Raw genomic sequence first — 15,580 nt, forward strand, 5'->3', positions numbered from 1 at the left:
ATTTTTAAGAAAAAGTTAAATTAACCCTTTATTTAATCAAACTTTTTTTTTTTTTTTTTTTATGAGACGGAGTCTCACTCTGTCCACCAGGCTGGAGTGCAGTGGCGCGATCTCGGCTCACTGCAAGCTCCGCCTCCTGGGTTCACGCCATTCTCCTGCCTCAGCCTCCCTTGTAGCTGGGACTACAGGCGCCCGCCACTGCGCCCGGCTAATTTTTTGTATTTTTAGAGACGGGGTTTCACCGTGGTCTCGATCTCCTGACCTTGTGATCCGCCCGCCTCAGCCTCCCAAAGTGCTGGGATTATAAGCGTGAGCCACCATGCCCGGCCTCAAACTTTTTTAAAACTGTAGGTCATGTCATATAAATGTATGATTATTTCTCTGATAATGTAGAGTTTTTCCAATACTATTCTTTTGTGTTCAGTGATAGGAAAACTGAGTAGATTTTAAAAGGGATAATTTTTTACAGTGAAAATTATAATATATTCTTTCATATTACATGTTCTCCTTGCCTTCTGTTTAGATTTTTTTGACACTTTATTCTTGTTATATTTATTGTGAAAATGGAGTTTGTTGTCTTCAGTACCCTACCCCACACATTTGATTACGAAAGGGATGTTACTATATCATTCTTCTGTAACCTAAACGCAGTCAGGTTTTTTATTATTTCATCTTCAGACTGCTGTCAAGAAACCAATTATAGTACCTGACAGATCCCACTAAAATGTAATCTTTGAAAAGATTTTTCAAAAGATCAAATGCTTCACTTAATTAGAAAATGTTTGGAAACAACCTAGTCTCCCTGTATTGCCTTGTTTTCCTAATAAATTGTCTGTAAATGATTTTTCTATTAATCTGTTTAAAAGCAGAGTTTATTTTCGAGCTTTAGGGAAATATATCTCATTTGAACTTGCTCTTCATCTTGATAATGGACATGCTTTGCTTCTTCAACAACAGGACAATATCGTCTTTAATTGTTTTCTTTTGCATTTGCACTACCTAATAACATGCCAAAAACATTTTAGTTGTCATTTTCATTTATTCATAAATGCATTTTATTCGTGTATGTTATTCATAAATGCATCTGTTTTTAGACTGTTGTATTAGACTCTGAGGCGATAGAAGACTAGTGATAGTGTTCCAGAGTTGCTTGCTCCTTCTGCCAACTAATGTTAATCTGAGGTTTACAATTCAGCCTTCCTCCAAGAATTTTTGACACTTTTGCATATTCTGCTGTATAGAAAAGTAAACTGATTTTCTTCCAGAGTCGTTGTCTGGAAACTGAATTTCCCATTTTAACCTTATTTCTTTCACACTGCTGCTTGGATTGCAAACCACATGTTTTAGTCTTTATAAAAAGTTTATATCTTCTTGCAAGGACCGCACTTCAGCAATATCTTTGTCATTCTGAAAGTAATGTTTCTGAGTGTAGTGGTGAAGAATGGTAAGTGGAATCATTACTTCCAGAAGATCACTTACATATTTACTTCATGTTTGCATTCTCATTTGAGCACCTGTTCTCCTTTGGAGCACTACATGTGTTCATATATGTTTCAGATATCTCATCTTGGTGACTTGAGAAGGAAGTTCATGGTTTTTCTGTCACTTTTTTTTTTTTCTGTCACTTTTTATATATACATTGAACATGCATCTCCATCTACATTTTATTTTCATTCTTTTGGACCTTAATGAATTCTAGATCCAAGTTGGAAAAAATACGGACTTAGCCATGCAAGATCCATTTCTTACCTGCTTTGCTCTCATTTGCCATTGCTGCTGCTTATCTTGCATCCCCTGTTGGTAATCAAATAGCATGTTTATAATCAAGATTCTTTTTTCTCTATGACATTTGTTCTGTGATATAAATGCCATTGGTTTTCATCCAGACTATGATCTGCCTTCTGGTTCTCACGGAGTAGTACACATGGCCATTACCAGACTCCTTCAAGTGCCAGCAATCAAATATTTTGAATTTTCTCTTATTTTTCTCATTAGGGTGCAGCATAGATGCCAAGCAAGTTGAGGAACAATCTGCAGCTGCAAATGAAGAAGTACTTTTTCCTTTCTGTAGGGAACCAAGTTATTTTGAAATCCCTACAAAAGAATTCCAGCAACCATCACAAATAACAGAAAGCACTATTCATGAAATCCCAACAAAAGACACACCAAGTTCCCATATAACAGGTGCAGGGCATGCTTCGTTTACCATTGAATTTGATGACAGTACCCCAGGGAAGGTAACTATTAGAGACCATGTGACAAAGTTTACTTCAGATCAGCGCCACAAGTCCAAGAAGTCTTCTCCTGGAACTCAAGACTTGCCGGGGATTCAAACAGGAATGATGGCGCCCGAAAACAAAGTCGCTGACTGGCTGGCACAAAACAACCCTCCTCAGATGCTATGGGAAAGAACAGAAGAGGATTCTAAAAGCATTAAAAGTGATGTTCCGGTGTACTTGAAAAGGTTGAAAGGTAAAGTGATTTGATCATTCAGAACTTCCTATTTTATGATAAAGAAAATCCAGTCTTCAGTTACTATATTACTAGTAGATACTTACATGGTAGAAGACATTCTGCTTTTTTCAAAGGTTATATTTAATTTTAAAACTCAACAGGAAGCCACACTACCCGTGTCCAACTTCCTCACTCAAATTAGTCTTTCTTCATTTTCTTGACAAAACCAGATTGGTTTTATGAACTTATATTTTTGCTGAAAAACATGTTTCTTTTTCTTCTAGAAATACAAAATTTATTAAGTTCACCAGTAGAATTCCCTAGCAGATGAGTTCCATCATTTTCTTGATTTAAGGAAAAGCTGTATTCAATTCTGTTCTCTATTATCATCAATACCTAGATTCTGAAAGACATTTTAAGTTGGTATGAGCCAAATGTTCCACTTGTATAATACAGTCACATCATTGATAGGAGTGCTTCAAAGTATTCTCAGTGGTTACCCATAAAACAAAGATTTTTGGTTTAGAAATATTTGGTAGGATCTATTAATTAAGTTTAAATTTTTTTAATGTTAGGACTTTCTGAACATTAGTGTTGAATGTTCATTTTTGAAATAGTTATATATACTTTGTTTGTACAGAACTTAGCCAAAATTAGTAAAATTTGATGTTTGTGCATTGATGTATCAGCTGATCAGTTTTTTCTCATTGGTTTTGCCAATTAAGTTTATTTTAGAATTAATTGAATATAGATTTATGTTACTCTGTCTTACTTTTATTTAATAAGCTATTTATAAGGAAAATGATTTAGAACAAATTGTGGTTACATGTTTATCTGAGTATTCCGTTACTACATTAGGAATTTTTGTACTCCTAACATTTCATCTAGTACTCGAGCATGGGATAGGTACTAAGTTGAATAAGTAATGGGTGATTTCTCTGTCAATGACAAGACTGGCCCTGATTTAATCTGTATCTTATGTCCTGGCATTCTGATCAAGTAATGAAGAAATAGTGTTCGTATACTTATTTCTGATTCGCTTCTAAGACATTTCAGGACAGTGAGATGATGTGATTACCTAATTATTTGTTGGAGCCTATTACAATATTTAATTATAGTTATCAGCAGTTACCTGGCATATGTGTTTTTGAGACATGACTGTCACCTTTTACTTCTAGACAATACATAATTGAGACATTTTATTTATATTTATATAGATTAATAGTCACAAATAAATAGGATGTTTATATGAAATGGATAAATAATATTGATATCCTAGTACAGTATAAGAGGTGGCTGAACCTTGAGAATTTAGAAATAACTTAGACTTTTTAAAACCACTCTTAATAAACAAAAACTGAGGTAAAATATCCTTTTAAAAGATAATCATTTTAAAAATATCTTTATTAAACCCATTGATATTGTAACTTATTTTAGTCATTATAACTTTTTTCTGTATTGGCTATTATTTTTAAGCCATTATTTTAAAACATTCTCTCCTCACAAGACCCATTTGTGGGCCTAATTCCAAATAGAAGGATTAATGTCCACATGTATACTGTATCTGTATTTTAATGATTAGATATTTTAAGCCCTTACTAGAAATTATGTAATCATATTACTGTTGTCCTTCAAAGTTGATTTATAGGTAGACATATATTCCAGTGTGGTGGCAGTGTGAGAACTCTTCTCTTAGATTTGCCTTCAGACCATTTTACAAGCCATTCAAGGGAGTTTTTTTGTGAATATAACTCATTTTCGATCCAAGACAGATTGATTTTACTTTTCTGGACATGTGTATAAATGACATGTGACTTTCTCCAAAAGTCAGAGCTTCCATCATTAGATAACAATTTTCCATGATTTAGGATATAAAAAAGTATATAGCCAGACTCTAAATAAATGTAATTATAGCAAATAATAAAAATTTTACAAAAATTAGATTTTCAGCAACTGTTTAGATCAAATAATTGAAAGTAGGCAAAACAAAACTAAAACGAAAACTTTGCTCCTACAAGAGTAAAGTGCAGGGGCTTTGGGACAGTGAGGAAAATAAAGCCAATACACTTTGACCCTTCAGGAGAGTTGCCACTTCTTTTGGCCACACCACTAACTTGTTATAGCTAACCTACCCTAAAAATATTAAAAGGACTTCAACATACTTAGGCATGGCTAATGATAAGCAAAGGAAAGAAAAGAACTTGGTGAGGACTATTTCCTAGTGACCTTTTTATTGAGTAGAAACAGAAAATTGCAGCTGCGATGAGATGTTGACTTGTATAACACCAACAAAATACAAGAGGGCATGGTAATTTTCCAAAAAAGAAAATGACTAATTTATAAGAAAAGTTTTGAACTACAAGTTATAGGAAAGATATTTGAAAGGGCCTGACACCACTAAGTGCCAAATTTTATGTATTAGAATCAGAATTAAATTCTGTGAAGATGGTATTTTCATTAAGGTTGTTCAGTATGTGCAGGATCTATTCTTTGTTCTTATGGTGCAGCGAATATTGGAGTTTAGTTATCTTCAGCTCTTAGAAACTGGATTCCTTGGCCGGGCGCGGTGGCTCAAGCCTGTAATCCCAGCACTTTGGGAGGCCGAGACGGGCGGATCACGAGGTCAGGAGATCGAGACCATCCTGGCTAACACGGTGAAACCCCGTCTCTACTAAAAAATACAAAAATCTAGCCGGGCGAGGTGGCGGCGCCTGTGGTCCCAGCTACTCGGGAGGCTGAGGCAGGAGAATGGCGGGAACCCGGGAGGCGGAGCTTGCAGTGAGCCGAGATTGCGCCACTGCCCTCCAGCCTGGGCGACAGAGCGAGACTCCGTCTTAAAAAAAAAAAAAAAAGAAACTGGATTCCTTTTCAATAGAGCCAATACAACAATGAAATAGGTTGTAAAATCCAGTGTTTTTAATGAAGTCTATATTTGAACTAGTGAGTTTGTTTGGGCTTGCCCTTCATCTGCTGTTAGTCCGAGCTTAATTACCTGAGGCAGGGATTTCATTAATTAATCCCATTTTTTCTTTTCAGATTGCATTTTGAATAGTCAACAATTTGAAGAAAGATCTTCAGATTTGTTGTCATATATGATTTTTATAGTATTAATCACTGTTACTTTGATAGACGTGATCTCCAAATCACCTTCCTTTTGATCTTACTCCCTTTGTTTCCCTTGCCTGTTACTTTTCCAATACGTGACCCTTTGCTGTGTGTTCTGCAGTTCTCCCTTCTGTGTCTTCTCATTCCTTTTATGCACCACATTTTTATAACTAGTGCTTCTGTGCTAAATCATTGGGACCAGTTAGTAATCTCTAAATTCATCAGGAACAACCTAGAAACATTAATACTCAACTTTTTCCCTAGACATAGGTTGTTTGCTTCTCCCACCCCCCAGGTCTTTCAAGTCTGATCATTATTTTGTTTGGAACCATATTATTCAGTGGGTGTTCACATTAAAATTTGTAGCCCAGGTAAATTTAAAAATCAGATTTAGTCCTGGAAGCATTAGAATGTATCTTGTTGACTAAATTCATTTATAGCTAAAGAAGCTTAAAATTAATTTCAGCTCTGATTTGTGATTCCATTTAAAACATGCATAGAATAACTCTTGACTTTCTAATAATTTTGTGCTATAATAATACAGTATCATTTGATTATTTTTATCATATACTTATTATTTAGGTAATGAGAATTTTAAATCAGAAAAAAATTAATTTTTGTGTCATCACATCCAAAACCTAACAGAACCGTGAAGGCTAACTATTTAGTGGCTTTTACTTGCTCTAAAATAGAACAACCTTTTTTAAAGAGGTGATCTTTCAAAATTCAAATATATTCTAACCTGATATGCTTCATGGGGAAGATATCTGGTAATATTTAGCACCATGCTGTTTGCCCAGTGGGTCCTTAGGTCTAGGTGGAGATTTCATAGATGACCCTTTGCATTGATAGACCTCTCAGCATGCTTTATTTAACTCTTTGAAGCCACTGGAGTTTCTAATGCAAATGTAGTTTTCAAAAATTCTCGTAACTGGAAAGATATTTGGAAAAAATTGTGCAATAATTATTGGGGACTACAAATTTGAATCTTTTTAATAAAAAGGAAAAAATATGTTGAGCTTCTGAAAGTATTGAACATCAGTGAAGCTTAAGATTCATCACATTTTTACGATACTTGTGTTCTCATTTCCTGTGTAACAGTAAGCATTTCAGTGACATTACCCTTTTTCTTGTCTTTTTTCATCTCTAATGCTAGAGTCAAATTTTTTATTGCTAATAGTGTGTATAATTTGAAGGCAGAATTAATGTTTATTGATGTTAGGAATACAAATATCACAGAAATAGAGCATCGATTATCTATTAAGACATTGATGAAACATTATAAAGTTAAAATTTGCAGAAAGAAAGGCGATCCTATTCAGTCATTTATAAAGGACCTCATTGTTAGTTGATAAAATTTGAATGTAACCATTGCAATTGAGCAAGTTTGCAGAGCCTGTTACTGAAGAGAACATATGACTTTGGATTGAAAAGGAGGAGGGGAGCAAAACAAATAGCACTTTTGTATATGCTTCTAAATTTCTACATGAGATTTTTTCCTTCTCTATTGTGTGGTTTCTTTTTGTATCCAGGAAATAAACATGATGATGGTACGCAGAGTGATTCAGAGAATGCTGGGGCTCACAGGCGCTGTAGCAAACGTGCAACTCTTGAGGAACACTTAAGACGCCACCATTCAGAACACAAAAAGCTACAGAAGGTCCAGGCTACTGAAAAGCATCAAGACCAAGCTGTTGTAAGTCAAACTGCTTTTATGATTGCATTCTTTGATGAAGACAATCCCAGAAAAAGAAGGTCATATTCTTTTACTCAAAGTGCGGGAATCTTGTGTCAGGAAACTACATATTCACCACCACATACAAAACTTGAGAAAGCAAAATCTCCAACAGCAGATGCCAAAGTGGTTTCTTTGTCTTTACAGACTAGCTCTGCGCATCACGGAGGGGGGCATGGTGTTCCACATGGGAAATTGTTAAAACAGAAATCAGAGGAGCCATCGGTGTCAATACCCTTCCTACAAACTGCATTGTTAAGAAGTTCAGGGAGTCTTGGGCACAGACCAAGCCAGGAGATGGATAAAATGTTTAAAAATCAAGCAACTTCTGCTACTTCTGAAAAGGATAATGATGATGACCAAAGTGACAAGGGTACTTATACCATTGAGTTAGAGAATCCCAACAGTGAGGAAGTGGAAGCAAGAAAAATGATTGACAAGGTAAATAACTGAAATTTGAGTGTGATCTTAGTCGTCGTGTGGTGTATTTGACTGGTGGAAATTATTGGAGAGTCAGCGTGAGATGTTGTCATGCAGTCGGTGGTTTGTGAATTTTAGGGTTTTGTTAGGGAACTGCAAGACTAACAGACCAGCATGCTTTGTGATTTTATTTGCTGATACTCTGCATTTGCCTGAGTTTCATACATAAAGCTCTGTACATTTAAAAGGTTTGGACCTTTTAAATTTGTGTAAATTAAAGATAGGTTTTAAAAATATTATGCTTTGGACATTCTTGCTTTGCATTTATTTGAAAAATAAAAAGAAGCAACCAACCAACAAACATTGCTGTAACTCCATTAACATGAATGGAGATATTAGCCAATGATAGTTAACCACAGATTTCCCGCCTACTGATTTCATGTTGGAAGCAGATGAAAATACATATTTTAGCTTTGTTCTTCATCTGTATTTTTTCTTAATTTGTATTCACTGCTGTCACTGGTGATAGAAGTATATGAAAACAAAATCAGTTGTTTATGATTTAGTTTACTGGTTTAACCAAGTATATGCCCAGTCATGATGGTTATCTACATTTCAAGTATGTTCTTTGGTATTGCTGGTTAGCATGTATAAGGATTGTTGCATGGTTTAAAAAGTAATTTTTCTCAGTTTTGCCAATGGTCATGAAAGGTTGACTTTAGAATCAGCTATCAAGGTAGTTGCAAAAGTCACTGCGGTTTTTGCCATCACTTTCAATGGCAGAAACCGCAGTGACTTTTGCACCAACCTGATATTACCTCTTGAAAAATAGCAGTATCCGTTTGGCTTAACATTAATCTTTTGTTTGAATTCTTGTTACTCAAATCTGCTCCATGGGTTAGCAGCATAAATATTACTTGGAAGCTTGTTAGAAATGCAGTTTCTCAGGCCCATCCTATATATACCAAGTCAAAATCTACGTTAGAAATGAGATCTCCAGTTGACTAACCTACACATTAACATTTGAGATGCACTTATTTAGATGATAAGTTTCTGGAATGGCCTCTCAGGGAGGAGGGCAAGATAAGATAACCCTTTGGGATGCAGGAAAAATATTAGAACTTATGTTTACTTTTATTTTCATATTTAAAATTTTTATTTTGGGTTGTATCCCATAGTGTATAAAATCTCTTACTATACTGTAAAAGAGTATGTATAATTTCTAAGCATACATTTATTGTGGAGTACATGCTTAAAGTTTACCACTGGGCTGCTCAACTCCGAACTTTTGGAGACCCATTGTCTGGGAAATAGGTGAGCAATATTATAGTTGTTAATAAGAAAAGTATAGTGTATAAGAAACATCTAATGTTTCTTAATAACTGATCATAATGGCTGATGTTTTCCCATTAAAAGATTATTTTGCAGTGAAGGATTATATATATAGATAGAAAAAGAGAGAGAGAGTATGCAATTTAAGAACATGAACACTTGTAAGCAGACAGATCTGGGATTAAATATAAACTTTGCATGTGGTAGTGTGTGCCCTTGGGTAAAGTAACCTCTTTAAGCCTCAATTTCTTTTATCTCTGAAACAGAAGAGGTATCACTAGATTATAAAAAGAATTCAATAAAACATAAAAGGCTTATCACAATACCTATCTTATTATATTACTTTATAAGTGTTACTTTATCATTACTGTTATTAGGAGTTTCCACATTTGAATCTCTACATCGAGTATTAACAAATCCCAGAATGTTCTTTCAGCACTGAAAGAGTCAAATATAAAACCACAGGGGAAGTGACAGTGTGAGGGGCTAGCTTGACCAGGATAGCAGAAAGCCAAGAAAGAAGTCACTGTAAGCAAATGAAACTCTTTGGAAACTGCTGGATAGAGAGGGTGGCCACAAAACCTGGTTTACACCTGTTGCCTACAATTGTCATAAGCATCATTTTTTATTCTCAGAGACCATTTTGACAGCAAATTATATGGTCTCACTATGGATAGAGAAACCCAAGGCTTTAGAGCAGGAGTCATTTAAAGGAGTAACGATAGTAGGTGCCCAGGTACATAGTTTTGTATAGAACATAGAAACATAGAAAAGACTTTCTTAGTTTGTATAAACCAGAAAATGAAGCTGAGACCATATTGCTGGGAAGAACAAAGCTCACTACATTATCTTGTGACTACCAAATAAAAAGAGCTAAGATTCCATTAGCTTGAATCCAAAAGCTCAAAGCCAAATTCGGGCTAATTAAAGTCAGGCTCTGGGAAAACAAAAGCATAGAACCAGAATCATATGTCTGAGTTAGATGAAGTAACCTGTGGGTATGAAGAAAACAAAGACCAACAATAGCCAGAAGGAAGGCAGAAAAAGTTCTTTGGGAGGATAGGAGTAGATGCAGGCACCATACCAAGTTGCTTGGACGAGTGTTGTCATCCAGTTTCTCCATTCTGAAGTCTGGGTGTGTGGGATAGAAGTTGGGGCCATCAGCTGTTCTTTGTCTGAATTTAAATGTTCTTTTGTCCTGGAAACGTTCATGTGATCTAACTCTTCTTTTTCACGTCATCATTTGAGATGTGTTCTATTTCATTGATTTGTTTATTTAGCAACTTTAATTCACCATTAACTATGTGCCAGGCTTTGTGTCTAGGAGAGGGTGATTCATAATGAAAAGAGTGAGCTCTTTCCCTCATGAAATGACTGTGTACTGGAATAGATACACACAGACGAAAACCAAGACTTTAAAAATAACGTTGTTGGAGGAAAGCTACCAGTAGCTTCCGAGAGATCTCAGGTCTTCCTCAGAGAACATTCCTTCCTTAGAGAAGTCTTTAGTCATCCAGTGAAAAAAAAAAAAAAGTAGTCACTGTCAGCCACTTGTTTCATTTTAATCATAAGCTTTATTACTGCTTCACTAGTTCACTGTTTATTCATTTGCCTCCCCACTCCCATTGGAGAGAGACACAAACAAATGTAAACTCCATCACTGTAGGAACCTAGTGCCAGCATATAAAATGTCCTCAATAAATATTGCCAACTGAGCTAGTGGTGAAACATACGTAATTAATCCCGTAACAGGCATGCTAGGTAGAGTTTTCCGGAAATATGGAACAGCCTATTCCAAAGCACAGGAGCACACATGACTTGTTCAGAGGACCACGTTACTTTTGAAGAGATGAGATTGGACTTGATATTGAAGTTCCTTACATATCATACTAAGGACTTTAATGCCGAAGGCAGTGGGGAACCATTGAAAACATTTAAGTAGGGCAATGATATGGTCAAGTCACTGTCAGAAATGTGAAGTATGGATTGAACACTGGAAATGCCAGAAGCACAGAAGGCAATCTAAAAGCTGCTGTCATGTCCAGTAGTCAATCAGCTAATGTCTAGATCTTAGGTAAGAGGTCTGGGCTAAAAATAGCCCAGATCTTGGAATCTGAGGATTATTAGACAATAGAGGGCAGCTGTCTTAGTATGTTTTGTGTTACTATATCTGAAACTGGGTAGCTTATAAAGAAAAGAGGTTTATTTAGCTCACAATTCTACAGGCTGGAAAATTCTAGAGCATAGCTACACATATGGCTGGCTTATGTTAAGGGCTACATGCTGGGTCAAAACATGGTAGAGAAAGTCAGAGGGGAAGTGGACATACGCAAAAAGGCAAAACAAGAGGGGCTGCCTCACTTTATAACAGTCTACTATGAAGGGAACAAATCCATTCGCATGAGAACAGGAACTCACAAGACAGCATTAATATGTTCATGAGAGATCTGCCTCTTTGACACAAACACCTCCCACTAGGCCTCACCTCCCAACACTGTCACACTTTCAGTTAAACTTCTACGTGAGTTTTGGCGCGGACAAACCACATCCAAACCATAGCCGTAATTGAATACAAAATAAGAGATGAGATCAATCAGAGAAAATGTGTAGGGTGAGAGGAACTAAAGTATGAGAATCTCAGCAACACCAACATTGATGGACAAAGGAGAAAAGTGAACAAAGGAAACTGGAAAGTATCAAACAGGAATAAGAGAAAACCAAAGGAACATGTAGCACCTTGGAATCAAAAGCAGAGTGAAGAGAAGCCAGTAAGCAACAGTATCACATGATACAATGATGTTAACTATGATGAACACAGAATATGCCTTTTCAGTTTTTCTCCAAAATACATTGTCATTCTTGGTCTAAAGAAGATAAGCAAACCATGTATTTGCATCTTACCTTGGGAAGGGTTGCGTTACATTAAAATAGGATTTCTTTAAAGAGATGACCAAGTTAAACTGCTGTCTCCTTATTTTTCTGCGCTGGTAGTAGTTAAAAGATAGTGAGCTACCCTCTTTTTCTGTCCCCAGGTTATGAGATTACAGCATTTGGGTTTGTATTTTGGGGCTGTTTCTGTCAATAGATCACCTTATTTTATGCATGTCATCAAATTCACCTTTAAAATGTTAACACAAATACCTGATATTGATAAAGACCTCTTAAATTGTACATCTAAGTTTACATGGAAATACACTATAAGAAAGTGCTGTTGACTGCCTAAAGGCATTTATCTCTCATAGTAGTAATACCTCTCCCAACCCTCTCTCCTTTGGCTGCTCTGATAACTACCTTCGCATCACAGTACCAGTTTCTTCTCTCCACTCTTGCATCAAAAGAGGTAACCACTGAGGCAAGAGGAGGACCTTGTCAGGGTTACTTCCTAGCCTCCTAAGCTAAATAGGAGAAACTTGCGGTAAGAACAGAAAGCTAAACGTTAAATGAACAAGAAAAAATCTTGATCATTGTGGAGGGCTTGAGGAACTATCCTCTTAAAAGAAATATTTCTTCTCATAAATATCATACCATAGACAACTCTGCCAGATACTTTTCTTGCCCTGAGTTTTGATTTTTGTTCATTGTATCAATATATCTCCCCCACAAAGCCTCTTATTAGCGTCTTTTCTTCCCTCATAGGGCCTGGTCACTGCTGGTTCTATAGGCAACAGTTGGTAGGGAAGAATCTAGAGCCAGGAGACCTGTAACAAAACTAGAAACACAGGAGGAAGAACATTTACAGAAGTGAGTCAAACAGCTCAAGAAAGTCGGTGCTGAGGACCCCGGACCCTGGGAAAATATTCCAAACCCTGAAAGTCACAGCAAGATTTAAGATGAGATCCCAGTAAGAGCCAGGGAAATGATGATAAACTAGAATCAAAATCTATGTAGACAGTGCTACATAGAGCTCAGAGGAAGGCAGGATGTCCAAAGTCCACTCAAATAGAAAATTAGATGTGCATGGGAACTCAAGGAGTAGAAGATCAAATAAGAGCCTTGGACAATAGGAGAAGACTTTGATAAAAGAGTCAGCATTTTTATTTTTGACTGAGCAATTTTTTCTATATTGAGAGCTTTTCCTTTTTAATTTCTACCAGGAGAGTTTACTTTTGGTTTCTCTAATCAGTTCTCCTCAACCCTTCTTCACCTCTGCCGCCTCCTTCCTAGGTATAAGAAACCCTCTCCTGCGATGTTAATTTCCAAAGCTTCACGAGGGAACCCTCACCTTTTATTCAGTCACAGGCCTAACATAATAGGTTTGCCCTCATTTTCCTTTCTCTTATTGTAGGAAATTCTATTTATTTTCCTCTTTGAGGAACTTTCCACTTACTGTGCCCTCAATCTAATAAATTCTTCCTTGTGTTTTTGGCATGCCTAGCTTCTCATAATTCATTTTATTTATTCCTTCCATCTTTTTATTGTGGAAAATATATATAACATGAAATTTATCATCTTAACAATTTTTAAGTGTAGAGTTTAGTGTCATTAAATACATTTATGATGTTGCACAACCATCACCACCATCCATCTCTGTAATTTTTTGTCTTGTAAAATGGAAACTCTATACTCATCTCATAATTCACTTTGACGTGGCTTTTACTCACCACTCTATTTAAAGTAGCTCCATCATTCACTTCTTATATCTCTCCATCAGATAACCGTGTTCTGTTTTCTTTATAGAACTCACTTCCATCTGGTTTATTTTCTGTTTGTCCACTCGAAGATGATGTTATTTGTCTTGTTCACATCTGTATCCCTTGTGTCTAGAACAGTGTCTGGCATGTAATAGACACTCAGTAAATATCCTTTGAATGTGAATGAATGAGAAAGAAAAATTTGTGACCTGCTTTTTCATTTGTTAGCATTTGTATATGATTCATTGTATATTGGCCAATTTATTTCAATGAACTTATAGATTGATTAAATCCAACCAGGCCCCCACAAAGAAATTTTTCTGCATTTTTATATTCTGAAACTAGTTTATATCTTGATTCCAAAATAACTTGTTAAAATACATAGTTTAAAACCTTCTATGTATTATAAACTTAGCTTTGTAATATTAAGTATGAAAGCTGCAAAGATGGATGGATGGATGGATGGATGGATGGATGGATGGATGGATGGATGGATGGATAGATAGTCTTAGAAGAAAAAGAAATGTATAAATTTTGGGGAGATGCTGTGATAAAAAGACTAGACTTACCTTTGAGTTCCTAGCAATACCTACCTGGCAGCTTTTAGCTGGCAAATCTGCTTGGCAAGGAAAGGGAAATATGATTATTGATGAACAGCCAGCTTGTAGAGACTATAAGAGGAAATGCATGACAAGGGAATGAACCATAAAGAGGAGAGAAATTGGACATTTTAATTTTAGAGGCATTAGATGAGATCTAAGTATAATTTGAAGATATTAAATAAAGAGCAAATTGAGAAAGATGTAGGAAGGGATGGGAGGGAAGAGATTATGTATGTAAGACTTCTAAGGAATGGGGAGAATCAAGGACACAAGTTAGATTAAGAGGGAAGACAAAGATTTAAGAACATGTTTTCACCCAGGCAGAGGAGCAAAGGAAGAAGATAGAGGCTAGGCGCGGTGGCTCACGCCTGTAATCCCAGCACTTTGGGAGGCCGAGGCAGGCAGATCACAAGGTCAGGAGATCAAGACCATCCTGGCTAACACGGTGAAACCCCATCTGTACTAAAAATACAAAAAAAATAGGGCATCTGGCATGAGCCTGTAATCCCCGCTACTCGGGAGGCTGAGGCAGGAGAATCCCTTGAACCCGGGAGGTGGAGGTTGCAGTGAGCTGAGATCGCACCACTGCACGCCAGCCTGGGCAACAGAGCGAGACCCTACCCCCCCCCCCCAAAAAAAAGAGTCCCATTTAAAGAAAATATGAGATAAAATTCACATAATATAAAATTGACTGTTTTAGCCATTTAAAGTGTACAATTCAGTGGCTTTTAGTACATTCACAAGGTCGTGCAACCATCAGCACTATCTTAATTTCAGGGCATTTTCATCACTGCAAAACAAAATCTCATCATCATTAAGCAGCCTTTTCCCATTCCTTCCTCTCCCGGCCTCCTGGTACCCACTAATCTACTTTTTGTCTCTATGGATTTGCTTATTCTGGACATTTTATATAAATGGAATCATGCTATATGTGGCCTTTTGTGACCGACTACTTTCACCTGGAATAATGTTTTCAAGGTTCACATGTGTTGTAACCTGTATCAGCTCTTCATTCTTTTTTTTTTTTTTTTTTTTTTGAGACAGGGTCTCGCTCTGCCGCCCAGGCTAGAGTGCAGTGGCGTGATCTCGGCTCACTGTAACCTCTACCTCCTGGGTTCAAGCGATTCTCCTGTCTCAGCCCCGCTAGTAGCTGGGACTGCAGGCATGTGCCACCATGCCCGGCTAATTTTTGTATTTTTAGTAGAGAGGGGGTTTCGCCATGTTGGCCAGGCTGGTCTCAAACTCCTGACCTCAGGTGATCCACCCGCCTCGACCTCCCAAAGTGAGGCGTGAGCCACCAC

The 15,580-nt window shown here is 36.7% G+C and overlaps 1 protein-coding gene across 10 annotated transcripts in view; it reads left to right on the forward strand.

Moving 5' to 3' along the window:
- CEP170 (centrosomal protein 170) overlaps positions 1 to 15,580 on the forward strand; it is a 131,783-nt gene that overhangs the window by 60,805 nt on the left and 55,398 nt on the right. For 7 of the 10 annotated variants that reach the window (XM_023216170.1, XM_023216172.1, XM_023216173.1 and 4 more), the window contains exons 8-10: positions 1,996 to 2,472; positions 7,092 to 7,255; positions 7,442 to 7,735. In XM_023216170.1, coding sequence (XP_023071938.1) covers positions 1,996 to 2,472; positions 7,092 to 7,255; positions 7,442 to 7,735 — 935 coding nt within the window. The remainder of the gene's footprint in view (positions 1 to 1,995; positions 2,473 to 7,091; positions 7,256 to 7,441; positions 7,736 to 15,580) is intronic. The other 3 variants (XM_023216178.1, XM_023216179.1, XM_023216180.1) reach the window with 1 other exon arrangement.

Source organism: Piliocolobus tephrosceles, chromosome 1, assembly GCF_002776525.5.
Source record: "Piliocolobus tephrosceles isolate RC106 chromosome 1, ASM277652v3, whole genome shotgun sequence".
In the NCBI taxonomy this organism is placed as follows: Eukaryota; Metazoa; Chordata; class Mammalia; order Primates; family Cercopithecidae; genus Piliocolobus; species Piliocolobus tephrosceles.